General features: G+C 42.9%; 2 protein-coding genes across 4 annotated transcripts in view; one reads left to right on the forward strand and one right to left on the reverse strand.

The window, feature by feature from the left end:
• IMMP2L (inner mitochondrial membrane peptidase subunit 2) overlaps positions 1-20,733 on the forward strand; it is a 597,632-nt gene that overhangs the window by 189,542 nt on the left and 387,357 nt on the right. The gene's annotated exons all lie outside the window — the stretch shown is intronic.
• Positions 8,047-10,179, reverse strand: LRRN3 (leucine rich repeat neuronal 3). The gene has a single exon (XM_070947436.1). The coding sequence runs from the start codon at positions 10,177-10,179 to the stop codon at positions 8,047-8,049; it is 2,133 nt and encodes a 710-aa protein (XP_070803537.1).

Raw genomic sequence — 20,733 nt, forward strand, 5'->3', positions numbered from 1 at the left:
GGTGCACATGCTGCCTGGGGGGGACTCGCCAGCATTGTACAGGGATGCATGTATAGGTTCTGTTGTACAGTCGATTAGGGTCCAGTTAATAAGAGGTAAATTGAGGTCACCAAGAAAGATAAGGGGGTGTGGGGATGGAGGCTGCCCACATTAGTAATGCAGTTAGCTTGTTTGCATGACCAAGGTCGTAATCAGGGGCTCAGTAGCATAATAAGAAGTGAAATGTGGTATTTAGGGATAGTTCACAGACAATGGTCTCAGGAAGAGCAAGCTCCTGTGTAACTTTAATCTTTTTCAGATCTAGAGACTTTTTAGAGAAGATAGCAACACCACCCCCTCTACAGATTTCACGGTCAGACCGTTAAATGTGGTTGTCACTTACTGTGGTAATGGAGTCTGGAAAGGATACATTCAACCACATCTCACAGACAAATATAAGGTAGAATTGAGCCGTATTTACTAGTAGGAGGAATTCAGGCATTTCATTTGCAAGGCTTCTTACGTTGAGTAGCTTGCATTTAAAGTCTGTAGTGGGGAACCTGGAGGAAGTTGGGGGCGTGCATGCCTAGTTTTGGTTGTTGGAAGGGTGGTTGTTGGGACGCAGGCCATTGGTCTTGCATTTGATACAGTCAGCATTGTAGTCGATGTATAGATTGGTGTCAGCCAGCTTTGCAGGGGCTCAGTGTCCCAGGGTTCTCTTGGCTGGCTTCTCTGGGGTAGGCTTGCAATGTGGGTGTCAGGTTTCGAGGTCGTCTCAAATAAATTGCATTTCAAACAAAGTATTTGAAGAAAAACTCCTATTTATTAAGCACATTTTACACCCGACTCCATCGAAGCCAACACTGACTTCCAGACCCAAAACCCTCCCTTTCCGTTCCCCACTCCCCTGCACTCATTGGCCATCTTCCAAGTCATTCTACCCCTAATCTACTGCTCCAGCTCAAAGGAATTTCCCCCCTCCCATCCCATCTCCTAGGGGATATTATCTCCAGGGTTAATAAGTAGGTGAAAAGTCAAACGTCCCTTTCCAGACGCCTCCGCCTCTCCTTCTTATGTCAGCACTAGAGTAAATGCAGCTTGAAGTGCTGACAGTGGGTGGATCTCTAAGTCTATTGCCATGGCCAAATTGTACCAGTCCTGTATATGGTCCAGAACTCCCCTAATGACACAAGCCTGCCTGAGGTCTTGATCCAGGGCCTCTTTGAAGTGGTAGATGAGAAGGCATTCTGGCCAGTCTCTCAGTTTTCCGGCCAGCCTCAAGAATTCCCAGACAAAATCCTTTGGGGGTCAGCCAGCTTGTTTCAGGGCTTTGATCTGAGCTTTGGCCTCCTTCCGGTGGACCATGTCTTCAAACTGGACCTGGAGTAGCTGCACAACCTCATCAGCATCTTCTAGCTCTGGGACTCCTTCATTGTGTAGCTGCCCTACCCAATCTGCTGCATCCCCTTCATTCATGTTGTCTACAATCACTGAGACTATGTCTTGATCAGTCTGATGTTGGTCTCCATAATGGTCAATATGGGACCAAATCCAGTTTAGGAAATAGGCCAGCTACCCCGGGGTTCTGTCAGACGTCACTCTGAACCATGGGGGAGGGGCAACTGGCTGTGCAGGCTGTGGGGCCAGGGCCAGTGGTTGGACCAGATACTGCACCCACCCCTGGGTAGAAGGCCCAGCCAGGGGGGATTTGGTCAGCGGGAGGCAACCTGACAGGTTGGTGAGGGGGGGTGTTGAGTCTCAGCAGCCCCAATGGTCCTCCCTGCAATCCCAGGCTGGATTGGCCTAGTGGCCCTTGCTGTTGCGCCACGACGGCTCTTGGAGGATTCTTATGGATTAAGGAACCATGACTGTTTGCTCTCTATCTTAAAACTGATTGAAAATTATTTGTAGTTTCCAATTAATTTTTTTTTTTACAATTTTAAGTGAAATGAAATTTTTATTATTAAAAGTTCAAAAATATTGTATCATACTTCTGCTATTGAGTCTAATCAATAAATAGGACAATGACAGTGACAATTTGTGGAAAACAAAAACCATGACTGTGTTAAGATGATACTATTGTTCCTGATCTCCTAAAATTCAACATAATTAATAGTAACTTTTTTTAAAAAAAATGACAAAATGCCTGCCAATTTTACTTTTACTAAATAAACATGGAAATTTAAAATGCTGGTCCTTCTTAAAATTCTATTCTTAGTTTTAAGTGTTATTAATTTGCATTTGTAATTTCATATGCTACTTTGAAGTGGCGCAATAAGATAACATGGTAGATCTCAAATGGCTTTCTAAAGACTTTTCCTCAGAAGGCTGTCAAAAGAAAAGTACTCAATTATATTTATTTATTTATTAAATTTGTATACCGCCCTTCTCCTTTCGGACTCAGGGCGGTGAACAGCCAAAATAAAAACATTGTACAAAAGTTAAAATAATTATTTAAAACTAATTAAATAGAATTTGGCCCATAATTTAAAACATATCAATTAAAATCAATATCAAACGTTAAAACCAACATGGAATCAGGCCAGCCCAGTTAGCTGAAAAAAGTAAGTTTTTAGGGCCCGACGAAAAGTCCGGAGGTCTGAGATCACTCGTATCTCTGGAGGTAGATCGTTCCAGAGGGTAGGTGCCACCACAGAGAAGGCTTTCCCCCTGGGGGTCGCCAGCCGACATTGTCTGGCTGACGGCACCCTGAGAAGGCCCTCTCTGTGGGAGCGAACCGGCCGGTGGGAGGCAATTGGTGGCAGAAGGCGGTCCCGTAAGTACCCTGGCTCTAAGCCATGGAGCGCTTTAAAGGTGGTCACCAATACCTTGAAGCGCACCTGGAAGTCCACTGAAAGCCAATGCAGCTCGCGCAGGAGAGGTTTCACGTGGGAGCGCCCCGTCACTCCCATAATCCCCCGCGCGACTGCATTTTGCACCAGTTGGAGCCTCCGGGTGCACCCCAAAGGGAGCCCCATGTAGAGAGTGTTACAATAGTCCAGACGAGAAGTGATGAGTGCTTGAGTGACCATGCGTAAGGAGTCCCGATCTAGAAAGGGGCGCAACTGGCGTATCAAGCGAACCTGATAGAAAGCCCCCATGGCCACGGCCGTCGTATGCTCTTCCAAAAACAGCCGTGCATCCAGGAGGACGCCCAAGTTGCGGGCCCTTTCCGTAGGGGCTAATGATTCACCCCCAATAACCAGTGATGGCACCAGCTGGTTATACCGGTAGTATCTATACCAACAGATACTAACACACTATGTGTATATTACGTATAATGCTTTTTTTCTCATATATATACACAAATGTATACATCTGCAGTTATATCTAGTATTTTCAGTGCTGAATATACTGCAGTTATTTTTCTGTAATTACTCAAGATTCAGTCTCCTTAGAACTTCAATGTACTTGCATGTTATGAGTTCAAATAATTCATTAAACCCTACCAGAGCATTATCTCTTTAATCTACATGTATCCACATAGTTGACTTTCATACTATTGTTGGTGCAATCATGTATTTACTTCCTGAAGCAATGACAAATGGTTCCATTCACTTGGTCCCTCATTTTTCAAAGTTTTCTTTCATCATTCAATAATCATCTTTCATCATTCAGAGATCCTTTATCAGTTTCTCATAGATGATCATTGAAACTTAAACCTTTTTGTGCTTATTGAAATTCTCTTTCTCTTCCGAAAGATTCTTATTTAGTGGAAAATCTGAAGCGTAACTGGGTAAACAGAAATTTACTTCCGAAAATCCTGACACAGAACACGGAGTATCTGTTGATATAGGTAATACTTTTAAGATGTATATTTTCCCCTTTGTAAAATAATCACCAGATGAGATATCAGTAAAATTAGGAAATATAGATGGCAAGTAAAAGAAGTCTAATAAATTGTAAAGTGAAGGAATGCTGATCTTAGAACTATCAACAATAAATGTATTGTATGCTCTCGATGGCAGCAAAGATTTAGATTTTACTGCCTCTTTTTGCTGCCATCTAGTGATCGTCCATATATTTACAGCCAAACCTGAGCCAACCTGAGAAAAAAGACATCTCAGGAGTAAATGTTTGCTTGGCAGTAGAAAGTTTTTAAAGACTTCTTTCTTTTAATAATTCCCAGCCCACACTGAGGTTCTAATGAAGGTCATGCTTAAAAGCTACCAGTCCCAGGCCTTGGCTGAAAATAGTGCCTTACACAATATTTAATTCCTTGACATTGCTATAGTCCCGATTTTATCTTTATTGATTTTCAAATTGTCTGTGAATACTGCTTTTGGAAATAGACTGCTGTTTCCTAGATAATCTGTTTCGATCTTTGAAAAAAAAACCATGGACTAATTATCCATTTTGCAAATGATTGACTTCCTGCATATTTGCTCTAAATAGCCCAGTGGTGGGTTTCTACCGGTTTGCCCCGTTTCAGGTGAACCGATAGTGGCAGTGGCGGGAGACTCCGGCCACCTGCCCAGACATCATCATGGATGCTCTGCGCATGTGCAGAAGGTTCTGCACATGCGCAGAAGCGCTGTACGCGAGCTCACAGTTCCAAACCAGTAGTGAAGATAAGTGGAACCCACTACTGAAATAGCCACTCCCTTGACAGAATGCTTGCAGACTTATTTCCTGCTCTTTGCATATCTCCCATTTTTATCTTAATGTTCCAATTTTATATGGACCGATTTTTCACTCTTTGACCCATTGCAGCTGGTATGAATTACAGTCAGCTAACATCTTCATGGTTGTGATTTGATGCTTAAATCTGATATTGTTTTTTTCCCCATAAACAAACACAACTAATCTTTATATTTGGAGGAATATTTAGTCTTGAAAATTGAAAAGTTAATTTCCATATTTTCTGTATAATCTTTTAACCTTATTTTTAAAGGGGGAAAATCTATTTTTTAACTCTTGTACACTTGATTCTATTGCCCTCTTGTCATTTCAGTTGTCTTGAACTCTGCAATGCATTAGAAGGTGGTTTCCAAATACTTTAATCAAGTATATATATTTGGACAGCAAAATATTTATCTTAAATGCAGTGTCAGCATTTCAGAATGTATTGCTAGTCAGCAGAATTTTCTTTTATTTTCTCTTATAATCTTACAGGTTGCTTCATATATGCTGCATTAGCATGAATAAATTAGCATTATTTTAAGATGGATCTTCTAGAACCAAGCTAGAATAACTACTTGTTTCAATTCTTCTGTTTTTATAGCTTTTGGAAACAATTTGACCTGCTTTGTTCCTTTTGTCTTATTATATCATTTAGTACAATATATTTAGAGAAAAGATTCCTTAGCAACAGGATTTACATGCTATATAAAGTTTTCCCCGTCAGTTGTGTCCAACTCTAGGGCATGATGCTCATCTCTGTTTCTTGGCTGAGGGAGCCAACACTGTCCGAAGACAATTTCTTTAGTCATATGGCCAGCATGCTCCTGTTGCATGGAGCTCAGATCTCAAACCCCGGCTGTCAGTTCTCCATCTGGCAAGCTTAGCATTTTTAACCAGGGATATCAGTTATTTTCATTCCCAAATAAAGATTAAGCACCAGTCTAAAATCTCTGTATATTGTACATAGTACAATTGATCATATTTATGAAATGAATAGGGGAAATGTTTCAGAATTTGAAGCACAGAATTTCTCTGTGGTTCACAGGGAAGCAGACTTAGCAAGAGTATTTAGACCAGTGTGAAATCTAAAAGTTTTTGCTACCGGCTCTGTGGGCGTGGCTTAATTAGTGGGTGGGGCTTGGTGGTAAGGTGACTGGGTGGGCATGGCCAAGTCAATGTCACTTCTTTGCCCTTTTTTAACCTACAAAACACAACACAACACAACTGGCTCACCCACAATGTAAAAGCAGCTGTGCTAGAACCAAAATTGCCCCTGCAATAAGCAGGAACCTCACACAGCCACAAAAAGCCCAAAAAAACAACTTTCACACTTTACACACAGAAAATTCCACATACAGCTTTGTGAGATTTTGTGTGTTTGTGTAGTTAGAGTGAAACACTACAGAAACACACTAAATCTCAGAAAGCTGCACAAATATTATTTTATTTTAATTTATTTATATTTTTATATAAAAGCAGCTAAATTTAAAACGTCCTAAACTTTAAATGACTAGGTCTAAATAAAGAACAACTAAAAAAAACCCAATTAACTATTTTTTTTAAAGCTCCCAAAGGGGGAAAAAACTTACCCAATAGAACAGGAGTCTCCAACCTTGGCAACTTTAAGATTTGTGGACTTCAACACCCAGAATTCCTCAGCCACCTTTGCTGGGAGTTGAAGTCCACAAGTCTAGGCAAGAAGGCAGGCAGGCAGGCAGAAAGAGCTGCTCACCAATGAGCTTGAATGCAGGCAGGGAGATTCAGTTGCTTGCTGATGCATGGATTGCGATTGTCATGCGATCAGCAGCTAAGGTAAGCAAGCTGGAGGCTGGGAGGGGGGGAGAAAAAAACTTTTTTTCTTTTACATGGCTTTTAGCAGGCAACTCAGCTGGGATGTCAGAGCTTGGCTGGTCAGAGCCATTTAAAAGGAAAAAAAAAGGCTCTGATGATCACGGGGCTCAGCTGGGCATGGGGGGCGGGGACAGGGATTTTTGCTACCGGTTCTCCGAACTGCCTGCCGCCATCGCTACCTACTTGCCCGAGCCGGTCCAAACCGGGAGAATTTCACCCCTGATTTAGACCTACCTTTTTCAGGATTCTGCAGAAAGCTGAACAAATGCTGTTGCTTTTTTAAGGAGTCTGTTTCTTAAAATTAAGATGATCTTAAATTTAAAATCTGTTCCTTTCCCATCCACATTCATGGCTTGTGCTTTGTGGCATTATAAAAACACTAAATGGGATGTGTTGCTGCTAGAATGGAAGAATGAAAGGTTCCTAAAGCATCCTAAAGTTCCACCTTGATCCATTTTGTAGCTTTATGTGTTTTCATTTTTACCTCTTTTTCTTCTTTCTGACTGCTGACTTTATTCAGTTTCATTTGATTCTGAACTGGTGAAATGATCATCTGACCTAAAATTCACTTCCTTCTTATTGTCTTTAATAAAAGAAGCAAAATTTCCACCCTCTTCCACACACTGGTAGATTGCCAGCAACTTTTTAGATATATTAGAATTTTATGATGCAACCAACCAGGCTGTGAAATTGCTCTCTAAACATTTCAGCTGAGAACAAATCTAACTGAATGTAGTGATTTCATTTTGGGGTAAAAATCTATATAATTGATTATAACTTTAAGTACATGAAAAAAGTAATTCATAAATTACTACATGCCTTTTACATTATAAATTAAATCTCATTCCAAGGACATTATTATTTTCGTTATCTTGTGAAAATTGATTTGCCTTGTCCAGCTAGTGGACCAGACAATACAACTTTTCCAAAGTTATGTAGGAATATTTAGGATCGCATTGCAACTGCACAATTAAAACAAGCTTTCAAAAATCACATGTGCATTTCTTCAGAAATGTATCTCTATTAGGAATTAAAATATGTATTGGAGATACATATATTCCAGAAGAATGTCTTCAGAAAGAAAAATACTGAAGCTGTTTTGATTGTAATCAAAAGTTGTATTTTTCATCATAAAAAAGTTTCACATATTCACTGTGTCTACAGAATTTGTTCATTTTATTACACTATAGGTCAATTCTAGTTTTATTTGTTTATTGAAAACTCATGGCTAAGTGTATCATACAACACAGGAGGAGGGCCTTATTCAGTTCCACTATTGTACATATAATTAAAAAACAACAAATACAGAAAAAATCTTATCTATTTGTTTAGACAGCATTATGTACCTCTTAGAAGTTCTTAAGAAATCACATATAAAGTCTTAGAAAACAGTTTGGTTGGTATAGAACTTCCAAAGACAGGTGTTTCCTTTGTAAAAAAAAAATACTACACCAGTAAATATTTGTATTTGTAACCACCATTTGTAATCACTAAGTTTCCATAAAGGAATCCTTTTTCACCTTTTAACTGAGCACGAGAGAAGAGTGCCTTGATACTGTCACCTTAAAGCAACAAGTCTAATAACCTTAACTTTCATGGCATGTTTGTTGGAACCTCTACAACTGTGGCCTGCATTTCGAGGACTGTGCTTTTCTCTTCATCAGCATCCCAATAACTGATTAAAGGAGGATAAAGTTCACTGAAAGAAAAGGATTGTTTCTTCACATAATTCTTGAAAAATCTGTGTCCTGCATCACAATTCATTTCATGACAGATGCAACTGAGGAGAGCAGCAACACAAGAGAATCCTAAAAGAAAACCAAGGCAGAAAAGAACTGTAGTGCTGTTGATGCTGTTCTTCTCACAATTTCTCATTGCCGGATCCAATTCTTTTGTTGTAACATTGATGCACTGTCTTGCATTCTGAAGCCGGATAGTGGGGATGTCTATACAAATTTTATATTCCATTGATGAGGTGAGATGAGTAAAATTATAGACCTTTCGGTGTGATGGAATTCGAACTCTATGAGAGGTCAGGGAGTTTCCATCTTTTGGAAAGGCAGTCCACCTAATGTTAGATTTCACAATTTTAGAATTTGTTTTCCAGGATACTAATACGGAATTGTAGCGTACATCTTCTACTGTTATAGAGAAAGATTTGTGATTCTCCTGGAGAAAAAAACCATCCACATTTATCATAATGGATTTTAAATCTGCACCTACTAAATTAGTTGCTATGCATGTGTATAGGCCACTTTCTTTTTGTGTTATATTACTGATCTCTAATGTTCCTTCTGAATGTACATAATATTTAAGAGAAACAGTATTGGGTAAAAGCTTATGTCCTGATGGAGTAATCCAATATACCTCAGGTTCTGGAACAGCGGTAGCTCGACAATGTAAGGAAACATAGCTACCTGTTTCTAAATTTAAATTTACAGGAAAACTTTCTGGGGCTATCAGTGGAAGACAAATTTCCATCATCTCCCTGAAATGAACCATCCTGACATTCTGGCCTTGGAATTCAGGAGGATCTACACAAAATAGTGACTCTGGCTCCATGAATCTGATGCTCGTTTTATTCATATTAATCCATCGAATGACACAATCACAACGCATTGGATTGCTGTGTATGCTAATTTCCTTGAGATTGGGCAAAGATTCAATTGTACTGTGATACAGTGCACTCAGTGCATTGCTATTGAGCATGAGTGATTCCAGCCGTGGAAGGCGATAGAATGCATTAGGGTGTATATATGATAATCTTGGATTATTGGTTGCTTCTATTTTCCTTAAATCTGGCAAATTTTCAACAGCGAGGTTATCTATAGATATCAGTTCAGGCATGTTATTAATTCCCAATTCTTTCAGGTGTATCATGTTGCTAAAATCCCCTCTTTGTATTCTGTTAATGGGGTTTTTGTTTAGATCCAAAAATTTAAGATTTGTAGCCTTTTGAAGGGCTTTGTGGGGCACTTTAATTAATCTGTTGTCATAAAAAGAGATGCTTTCTAAATTGCCAAGACCAGTCAAGGCATTATCTGGTATTTCTCTGAGATTTATGCCTGCTAAAACCAGGCTCCTCAGATTTATAAGGGGTTTAAAGTTCATATCTTCAATTCTGCTTATTGGATTTTCTCCAATCATAAGAACCTCCAGATTAGGAATAGCTTCAAACCATTTGCTGTTAATTATTTGCAGTTTGTTTGAATTGAGATGAAGCCTAAGAAGGTTATCAAGGCCTGTAAAAGCCTCTGATGCAATTGTAGAAAGTAGATTGTGATTAATGTAAAGCTCTTGGAGATTATTAAGTCCAAAGAAACATCTGTCAGGCAATTCTATAAGTTTGTTTTCCTCCAGATATACTGAAAGAAGTTGAGTTATCTTCTGAAGTTCGATAGTAGCCACTGTGGATAAACTGTTCTGGGATAAATCCAAACCAGTAAGGTTTACAGGAAATTCTTGAGGGTATTCAATTTTTTTAATACAGTTTGCTTGTAGAAGTAGTACCTGTGTATTAACAGGCAGTTGAGGTGGAAAAGTAGAAAGGCCTACATCATTGCAGTCTACTGTTGATGCCTCCATGTATATTGACCTAGGAGTAAACCACGGTCGTATCTCGCAGGAACATGACTGGGGGCAGTCTGTTTTCTTATTCAGAGCTTGTATTGGAACAGTGATAGTTAGGCCAAGTATAAAGTAAATTTTAACTGACATGTCCTTCATCTTAGCTCTGGATTTCAGAAAATCAATTGTATAGTTTTTATGTACAGTAAGGGTTGGTTATTTGATAAGACAGTCACTTGAATTTGTCAAATAGTGCATGCTGCAGAAACTCAATGTTCCTTTGCTTTTTGGAAATGCACTGCATCTTTATAATCACCATGTCACAATTTAAAAGGCATTTTTGGAAAATGATGTTATATCACATGGATAGATTCTTTAAACCAAATATATCCAGACGAAAATATCAAAGGAAGTAGCTTGTTTATATAACTGGAATCATTTTAAATTCCATTACATCTTTTTTCATTTTTGTTTGTTTGGAGAAAATAACCTACAATATAAAAGAGAAAATAATTAATACTATCAATGAATATAGCAATGAAGGTTTATGTATTATTATTTATTTAAAGTTATAATTTTTGTTGTTTTGTTTATCTTAAAAGTTTGTTAGCCTAATAATAACTTATATTCTTATAACTATCTAATGTCAACTAGCAAAGCTTTCAAGTTGCCATAAGTGGGGGGGGGACTGATGGAGCTGCTTGATTGCCCTAACTGAAACTACATTCCACAAATGCCTCTATAGATTTTGTCCTAGGTTACCGGAGGAAGCAGGAGGGATGTGGTTCTATAGCCTGCCAATGTGGTCAATTGAAGAATGTGATTTATGATATGGCCAGGGAGGAGGGGGGAGACAGGATCATAGGGGACCGTAAATCTATGTGAGGTCAGTTCTGACTGCATCAGATTATTGCCGGAATGGTGCTCCTAATAAATCACTGTATTTCTTTTGAAGTTTGGCTCGTGGCTCATGAATTAATTAGGGCATCTTTCAGAAACTTCTAACTACTAAAACTACTAAAAGTAGTTAGAACTACTTTTTAAAATCTAACAAGATCACCAGATTTCCTGAATCCTGGACTCTCCAATCGCTCCCCGATATCTGACGGGCCTGGAGGGAAAATCAGGCAACCATGGCAGAGGACAGGCTATCTGAAGAGAGCCTGATTGCAGCTGGGGTGCAGCCTCCCTCAGACATCAAAGCTGAAATGCCTGCTCCAGCGGCGGAAGCAAGAAGAGATGAGTATTGATGGGAATTAATCCCTAAAGCAGCTGAAGTTGAGTTCCCCCACCCCAATGCCCAGAAAAAGAGGAAGCCCCTGAGCGAATTGGGAAGAGTGGAGTGGATGCTGGACTGGAGCCCCTGGGGAGTTCCAGAGAGCAGCTGAGGGAGGAATTTGATCAGGCCACCCTTTGTGATGAGGGGCCATCATGCAGGCCAAAAGAGAGGGGGGGAGCAGTGGATCCCTTTGAAGTGAGGAGAAGCAGACAGGAACACAACCCCTCTTCTCCACCCATCAGAAGGAGGCTTTTCCATGCAGCAGGTAGGCTGCCCAGGGCAGACAACCCCCTTCCTCCCTCCGAACTAGAGCTGAGGAAGATGGCCAGCCACATCAAATGCAAGCATACAGAAGCCAACAGGGGGAGAGAGGAGCAGTGCAGAATGAACCGCCCCAGTTCAGGGGAAAGTTTGATGGGGATTCAGACAAGCTAGCTCTAATCCTTGACTCACCTGAGGTCCACCTCCAACGTTATGGACACCTCTACCCATCCCCCAGAGCCATGGTGAATACCACCGCAGAGGCGCTACAGGGGGAAGCAACGGAATGGCTAGCAGCCCTTCACAAGAGGAGACCGCCCCCAACTGCAAGACGCAGATGACTTCCTATGACTGCTAGAGGCCAGATTCGAGGAGGTGGAGGAAGTCCTGTAGGCGGAAGATGAGCTCAGCTATCTAAAGCTATCTAAGAGCTGAGGTGGCGCAGTGGTTAGAGTGCAGTACTGCAGCTACTTCAGCTGACTGCTAGTTCAGCAGATCAGCAGATCAAATCTCACCGGCTCAAGGTTGACTCAGCCTTCCATCCTTCCGAGGTGGGTAAAATGAGGACCCAGATTGTTGGGGGCAATATGCTATCTAGTATACTGTCTTTGGTGTAAGCCGCCCAGAGTCCTCGGAGAGTGGGCGGCATAGAAATATTAATAATAAATAAATAAAGCAGAGGGGCCGCCCCATTAAAGAGAACATCCGTGAATTTAGGAGAGTCATTGGGAGGCTACCCCCTTTACCAGAGCGGCTGTCAGTGCACCTTTTCAGAACAAGCCTAGACAAGCAAATTGCCCAGGTAACCACTTACCAGGACATCCTGAACCGGCTCTCTGAGTGGTTCCAAGTAGTAATAAAAGTCAATGGTGGATTGTGCGCCAACGACATGAGAAAGCAACCAGACATGAAAGAGAGGGGTCAACCCGACCTGGTTCCCTAGCTGACGGGGAACCACAGCACCATGGCGGGCCCTGAAACCAGCCCTCCCTCGAAGTCCGCTGAAGTGCTAGAGTTGTGGGGGGATGGGCCACATGGTATCTGCATGCATGACCCCAGCCCTGAAGCCTAAGCCAGAGCCCTGAGTTGTGCCCTGGGTGGTGACCCAGAGCACAACTGGAACAAGGCTCCAAATGGGCCACCAACACGTCCCAGAAGGCCCTCCAGACTGCAGAAGTCCCTCCCCATGCAGCCAAAGGGGGGGGGGAACCCTAGGCAACAACGACCAGTCACCAGAATCCTATGACAGTGAGGACGAGGGCGAAAACAACCCAATGGTGAGAGGACCAGTTTTCCCATTCTCACAGCCCCAAAAGCAGGGAACAAGGGGACTTTTTAAGCCCTAATAGACTCAGACTGCATTAGATGCTTGATCAACCTAACCACGGTCCTGAAACTGGGGATCAGAGCAAAAAGACTGGTCCACCTGATCCGGTTCGAACAGATCGATGGGTCCCTAATGTGGGGAGCCTATGCCACCCACCTGACCAAACCAGTGAGGCTAGAGCTAGCAGATCACTGGGAAGTAATTTGATTAGTAATAGCCCCCAAATGACAGATGCAGTCATACTGGGACTCTCCTGGCTAGACAAGTGGGGACCAACCATCTGGTGGCAAGGAGAGGTGCAGACTAAGGATAGCAAGGGGGCCCCAACCCCCTCCACGCCAGCAAACAGAAACACCACCCACACAGGGAACCCTCCAAAAGAACCCACCAGAACAACTGGCAGCCACATCCAACAAAACCCCAGAGATGGAACAGATCCCAAGGAAATATCAGGACCTCGCAGAAGTATACAGTGAGGCAGAGTGCGACATCCTGTACCCCCACCATGAAGCAGACTGCACCATCAAAATCATCCCTGGGGCAAAACTACCCAAGCCCAAACTGTATGCCATGACACCCCGGGAAATGCAAGAAATGCACAAATACATAGACAAACACCTAGCAAGGGGGTTCATCGAGCCAGCCAAGCCACAGGTTGCAGCGCCAGTCCTCTTCAAAGAAAAAAAAAAGATCAGGGACTTCCGGCAGTGACGTCAGCATGCTTGGAACAAGAGAATGAGGCTCCGTTCTTGTAGTTCCAATATTCCCAATCAGGAAGCCAAATCAGGCACTATTGATCCCGGAAAAATTAATAGAAAAAAGAGGAATCTTCAAGGACCTTGGGGGAAAAAGCAATTGTCCCGAAGGTTCAGGAGAAACCTCTTAATTCCAATGGGGAAAAAACCAGCCATCTTGGCTGGCCGAAACGCTGACAGCCGAGGAGTAGGAAGCAAAATTTGAATCAACAGATCGCAACGATACGAGAAGTGACTTTAAAAAAAAATGAGTGAGGTACAGTTATATTGTGGAAGGAGAGAGCAGGGAGATCGAGACTCCAAAATCAGTGGCAGAACTGCAGCCAGATAAACGCGGCAACGAAAAGGGAGAGGACTGGAAGAAGGAACTTTGACAGATAGTGACCGTGAAAGGCGAGAGAGTGGGTGAGAAGAGGAAGAAAACTCCAATGGATATACATTGAGGCTTAAAAGAGGTTGTCGAGTCCTACCGGAGCTCGCCATCGATGGGGGGTATGGGAGACGAAGGAGCAGAGATAAGCAGCCGCAGCGAACACACAATCAGTTCCTGGATAGCGATGATTGATGATGTTGCCGGGCTCTCCGATTCTGCTGTCCCTGCTGCTCTGGAGCTCGCAGCTGTTACTGTTAAGGGAGTGGGGGGTGCTTGATTGATAATCACCGGATGTATGTTTAAGGGGCTGAGTTTTGTTAAATAGCGCTGTGGTGTGGTTACACCCAGCGCTGACTTTGAACCAAAACACCGACTTGTACTTTACTTTTGATTGCGAGCTTAACATTGCCAAAGTAAACCCTGATTCTCTGTGCGTTACTGGTGATTATTTACTATCGCAGTTCTGAACGAACGACAAGCCGAGAGAAAGTCAGCGCTTGGTTCCTTTTCTCAAGAGGTGAGGATTCCCTGTGGCTTTGCAGCAAAGGGGGATATGGCAGAAGGGACGGCCTTGGAAGAGCAGGAGTGCAGTGGAGATGTGGAGGGGGAGGAACTGCTGATACAGGAGGCGAAGGAGAGTGTGGAACAGTTGTCAGTGAAACCAAAAGTCAAGCAACCCAAGAGCGCCCCGCCCCAAACGGAGGAGGAGAGTCTTCCAGGACAACGGGGTTGGACGGGGGATTGGTGGCACAGCTCTGTTCTCCTCGGGCCACGGATGCCAACGCCCCCTCGCTTGGGAGCGTCTTTCCAGGGCTGGAGGGAAAGACGATGGACTGATGAGGATGAAGGGGATTGGGGGTATCCTGCCTCATCTGGTCCCAGTACTATGGATATGCTGCATGAGCGTTTTGGGGAATCTGGATTTCGTGACGCCCCATCCTGGCAGCCCTGGGTTGCAGGGCTGGAGCCTCCAGGTTCTTCTTGGCAGGATACAGGGGTGACCGCTTCGGAGACCCAATTCCGTCTCACAAGTCCTAAATTGAAGATGGAGCGGACCTCTATACGATCCACGGACCAACCCCCTCCAGAACAAGACCAGGGTGCCTCGTCGGGAGACCTTAGAGCCGGTCCTGAGCCCCAACCGACGCAAATGGCAGGGGGCTTACCTGTTGGGGGTCGCGGGGCGGTGAGGGACCGACCTAGGCAGGACAGGAGAGCGACTGGTGCAGCGAGGACCCCAGGCCCCATGCCTTGGCCTCCGAGGCCCCCACCGGGGTTGTGGGTCCCTCAGGCCGTTTGGGGACCGCCTGCCCTGCAGACTTCCTTTGACGGAAGCCCTGAACGAGTGGCTCTTTTCTTAAGACAGGTGTTAAGCCATATGGACCAATATGGACAGTGGTATCCCTCCCAGAGCAGTTAAAAACACTCTTTGCTCAAGAACCAGTACTCAAACATCCAGACCCAACGCAGGCATTCGTAGTCCAGGCAGATGCTAGCGACGTGGCTGTAGGAGCAGTACTCCTACAAAGAACACAGCAGGGAGGGTTACAACCTTGTGCCTATATATCTAAAAAGTTAACCACGACAGAGCGGGCATGGGCGATCTGGGAAAAAGAGGCATTCGCGGTCCGTTGGGCGTTGATGACATGGTGACATCTCTTGGAGGGGGCGTCTCATCCTTTTGAGGTATGGACGGACCATAAAAACTTAGAAGCCTTACAAACACCCAGGCGACTATCTCCCAAACAGATAAGGTGGGCACAATATTTCCAGCGTTTCTCTTTCCGGTTGCGGTATGTTCCTGCTGGGAAAAACTTTCTGGCTGATGCACTGTCCCGGATGCCACAGTATAATAGCAAATGAGAGGAAGTAATAGAACCTCTAATTGCACCTTCCCAAACCCTATTAAGACTTACGGAAGTAGATGGTCACTTACGTACTGAGTTTAAAACAGCTTTACAACAGGATCAATAGGTAATCCAAAACCCCTCTATGGTTAGCTATGATGATGGGATAGCGTGGAGGGAGAATAGAATATATGTTCCGGAATGTTTACGGAACGTGGTGTTATGCAGGTGCCATGATGCCAAATCAGCAGGCCATTTTGGGTACTTAAAAACTCTACACCTTGTAAGGAGGCAGTTCTGGTGGCCACGAATGCGTAAGGACATAGAAACATACGTAAAGGGTTGCACAACCTGTGCAACCGCCAAACCCTGGTCTGGACGACCGTTAGGATTATTACAAACAGTCGCGAATCCTAGCAGGCCGTGGGAAGAGATCGCTATAGATTTCATAGTCTATCTCCCCCCTAGCCATGGCCACACTGTAATTTGGATGGTGGTAGATCTGTTTTCGAAACAGGCCCACTTTGTGCCATGTAAAAGCATACCATCCGCGCGACAATTAACCGAACTCTTTTTGCAACATATCTATCGTCTCCATGGAGCACCTAAGAGGATTATATCCGACCGCGGTGTTCAATTCACCTCTAAGTTTTGGAGACGATTTGTCCGTTTAATTGGATCCTCTCAAGGGTTAAGTTCAGCATTCCACCCGAGCACTAACGGAGCGGCTGAACGGGCCAATGCCATGGTCAAAAGATATATCAGATGCTACGTTTCCTACCAGCAGACGAATTGGTCAGGACTCCTGCCTTTTGCCGAAGTCCCATATAACAACATACCACACCGCAGTACTGGGTTCTCCCCTTTCCAAGTAATATACAGCCGAGAATTTTCAGCCATTCCAGAGTTAGATCCCCCTATGACAGACGGTGACATGCCACGTGGTTGGGCCGATAAAATTAGTCATGTATGGCCAAGTGTAAAAACAGCATTACAAAAGACCGCAGACGAGTACAAAAAATATGCAGACAAGAAAAGGGCTGATCCAAAACCATTCCAGATAGGAGACAAAGTATACTTGTCTACGAAATACCTTAAACTCCGACTACCCAGTAGAAAATTAGGACCTAAATATATAGGACCATTTCCTATAATGTCATCAATCCCGTAACCATAGCTCTTAAACTTCCCCCTCTGTTTAGTAGGATACATCCCGTATTCCATAGCAGTTTGGTGAAACCGGTGACGATAGAAAGGCCAGGTACTTCGACTACTCCACTGGGTCCCGTGCATACCAACCAATATGAGATAGACCGAATATTGGACTCCAGGGTTCGTAGGGGGATGTTGCAATATCTTGTGCGGTGGAAAGGATATCCTGTAACACAGGCCTCGTGGGTGGCAGCACCCGACGTTCACGCTGCCCGATTGATACAACGGTTCCATCGGAAATACCCAGACAAACCTAATGCAGGATCGTAACAGTAACTAACATTTGTATGTTTTCTATTTATAGGTGAGCTCCTGGTAGGGGGGGGCGCCTGTCGAGTCCTACCGGAGCTCGCCATCGATGGGGGGTATGGGAGACGAAGGAGTGGAGATAAGCAGCCGCAGCGAACACACAATCAGTTCCTGGATAGCGATGATTGATGACGTTGCCGGGCTCTCCGATTCTGCTGTCCCTGCTGCTCTGGAGCTCGCAGCTGTTACTGTTAAGGGAGTGGGGGGTGCTTGATTGATAATCACCACAGCTGTTACTGTTAAGGGAGTGGGGGGGTGCTTGATTGATAATCACCGGATGTATGTTTAAGGGGCTGAGTTTTGTTAAATAGCGCTGTGGTGTGGTTCCTCTCTTTCATAAACGTATTTATAAGTTAAAATTTATAGAGTCCTAAATAAGTATATAGAAGGATATAGAATATACAGTGGGGCAAAAAAGTATTTAGTCAGCCACCAATTGTGCAAGTTCTCCCACTTAAAAAGATGAAAGAGGCCTGTAATTGTCATCATAGGTAGACTTCAACTATGAGAGACAAAATTAGAAAACAAATCCAGACAATCACATTGTCTGATTTGGACAGAATTTATTTGCAAATTATGGTGGAAAATAAGTATTTGGTCAGTATCAAAAGTTCATCTCAATACTTTGTTATATATCCTTTGTTGGCAATGACAGAGGTCAAACGTTTTCTGTAAATCTTCACAAGGTTGGCACACACTGTTGCTGGTATGTTGGCCCATTCCTCCATGCAGATCTCCTCTGGAGCAGTGATGTTTTGGGGCTGTCGCTGGGCAACACGGACTTTCAACTCCCTCCAAAGGTTTTCTATGGGGTTGAGATCTGGAGACTGGCTAGGCCACTCCAGGATCTTGAAATGCTTCTTACAAAGACACTCCTTTGTTGCCCGGGCAGTGTGTTTGGGATCATTGTCATGCTGAAAGACCCAGCCACGTTTCATCTTTAATGCCCTTGCTGATGGAAGGAGGTTTGCACTCAAAATCTCACGATACATGGCCCCATTCATTGTTTCCTGTACACGGATCAGTCGTCCTGGTCCCTTTGCAGAGAAACGGCCCCAAAGCATGATGTTGCTACCCCCATGCTTCACAGTAGGTATGGTGTTCTTTGGATGCAACTCAGCATTCTCTCTCCTCCAAACACGACGAGTTGTTTTTCTACCAAACAGTTCTACTTTGGTTTCATCTGACCATATGACATTATCCCAATCCAAATGCTCTGTTAGCAAACTTCAGACGGGCCCGGACATGTACTGGCTTAAGCAGGGGGACATGTCTGGCACTGCAGGATCTGAGTCCCTGGCGGCGTAGTGTGTTACTGATGGTAGCCTTTGTTACGTTGGTCCCAGCTCTCTTCAGGTCATTCACTAGGTCCCCCCGTGTGATTCTGGGATTTTTGCTCACTGTTCTTGTGATCATTTTGACCCCATGGGGTGAGATCTTGCGTGGAGCCCCAGATCGAGGGAGATTATCAGTGGTCTTGTATGTCTTTCATTTTCTAATTATTGCTCCCACAGTTGATTTCTTCACACCAAGCTGCTTCCTATTGCAGATTCAGTCTTCCCAGCCTGGTGCAGGTCTACAATTTTGTTTCTGGTGTCCTTCGACAGCTCTTTGGTCTTCACCATAGTGGAGTTTGGAGTGTGACTGTTTGAGGTTGTGGACAGGTGTCTTTTATACTGATAACAAGTTCAAACAGGTGCTGTTAATACAGGTAATGAGTGGAGGACAGAGGAGCCTCTTAAAGAAGAAGTTACAGGTCTCTGAGAGCCAGAAATCTTGCTTGTTTGTAGGTGACCAAATACTTATTTTCCACCATAATTTGCAAATAAATTCTTTCCAAATCAGACAATGTGATTGTCTGGATTTGTTTTCTCATTTTGTCTCTCATAGTTGAGGTCTACCTATGATGACAATTACAGGCCTCTCTCATCTTTTTAAGTGGGAGAACTTGCACAATTGGTGGCTGACTAAATACTTTTTTGCCCCACTGTATATAGTAAAATACATTGCCTTGTAGAGTGATTACATATTTATTAGAGTGATAAATGTATTTATACAGCTAAAGTCATAATATTATAAATATAGACTGACATTTAAGGAATTGCATTATATAGGTTAAATTTAAAAACTATTTAAGTGACTCTTATAGGTAACAAATTTAAGGATATTAAAAGAAGTCATTGTTTGAAATTTTGGAAGAATTTGCAACAAATAGTAAAAATGACAAGCACAGGCACAACGATAACCAAAATAAATAAGAAAATAACCTCAAATCAGGCATCTCTTATAGCCTCTCCAGCATAGCAAAGGTCGATAGAAAGCATGCTGGGAGCAGATAAAGAAAAGGCAGGCTCCATTTCCAGTATACAAAATATTCAATCAGTGTTGGCAATGATCCAGGAGGCAATGAGCAAGACACAAGAAACCATTGTGAATAACCACGAGGAAACAAAAAGAAATCACGAGGACCTTAAATCTGATGTGGGAGAAATAAAAGACAATATTTAAAAAATGGACGATTAAATAGAAAAAATCCAACAGAACATCGCTAGGAATGAGCAAAGTATCCAAAAAGTAGAATCAAAAATGGAAAAAACAGATAAGAAGATAGAGATGTTGGAACAAAAGCAGATGTCAATTAATAGGGAACTAGAAGAATCGATTGTACATCTGGGAATGGAGAAGGCATCTTTTTATCTTAGGTTCCAGAATATAATGGAAAATAAGGATGAAGATTTAGGAGAGATAATGGCAGAGATCCTGGCAGAAACAACACAAAGAGATAAGGGGGATATACGAAGGAACATTGACGAGGTCTATAGAGTGCACACAAATTATGCACGTAGGCACAAATTGCCAAAGGAAGTGCATGTCAGATGTACTAAAAAAATAAAAATAAAAGAAGAAATCTATAAAAAAATGAGAGATGAGGCAATATTGTATAAAGGAAAGGAGATAATAACACTCAAACAAATCCCAAGACGAGTAAAAGAGCAGAGGAAAAACTACAACTTTCTCACATCACAATTAAACAAATATAAAGTCATGTTTTGATGGCTGATACCAGAGGGCATTCTAATCTCCTAGCAAGAGAAGAAATTTAAGATAGATACCTTGGAAAAAGCCCAGGAGTTTTTTGAACATCATTTTGCCTTGGAGGAAGTTCAAGAAAGCAGAGAGGAATCGGAGAGTAAAACCAAGAAGAATATGCCACAGAAAAAACTGAAGGAGAACAAGAGGAAAAGAGAAGATTGGAAAGAGAACGAATAGAGAGAGAGGGAGCGAGGGAAAAAACACAAATAGTAACAAGAAACACAAGAAGACTAAGGACAACGAATAGATAAGAACGA

This window comes from Pituophis catenifer, unplaced genomic scaffold (assembly GCF_029215685.1).
Source record: "Pituophis catenifer annectens isolate HBS135680 unplaced genomic scaffold, rPitCat1.0.hap2 SCAF_7, whole genome shotgun sequence".
Classification (NCBI taxonomy): Eukaryota; Metazoa; Chordata; class Lepidosauria; order Squamata; family Colubridae; genus Pituophis; species Pituophis catenifer.

Bases quoted from the DNA above. Each gene is read 5' to 3' on its own strand.
- LRRN3 (XM_070947436.1), bottom strand. From the start codon at position 10,179: ATGAAGGACATGTCAGTTAAAATTTACTTTATACTTGGCCTAACTATC.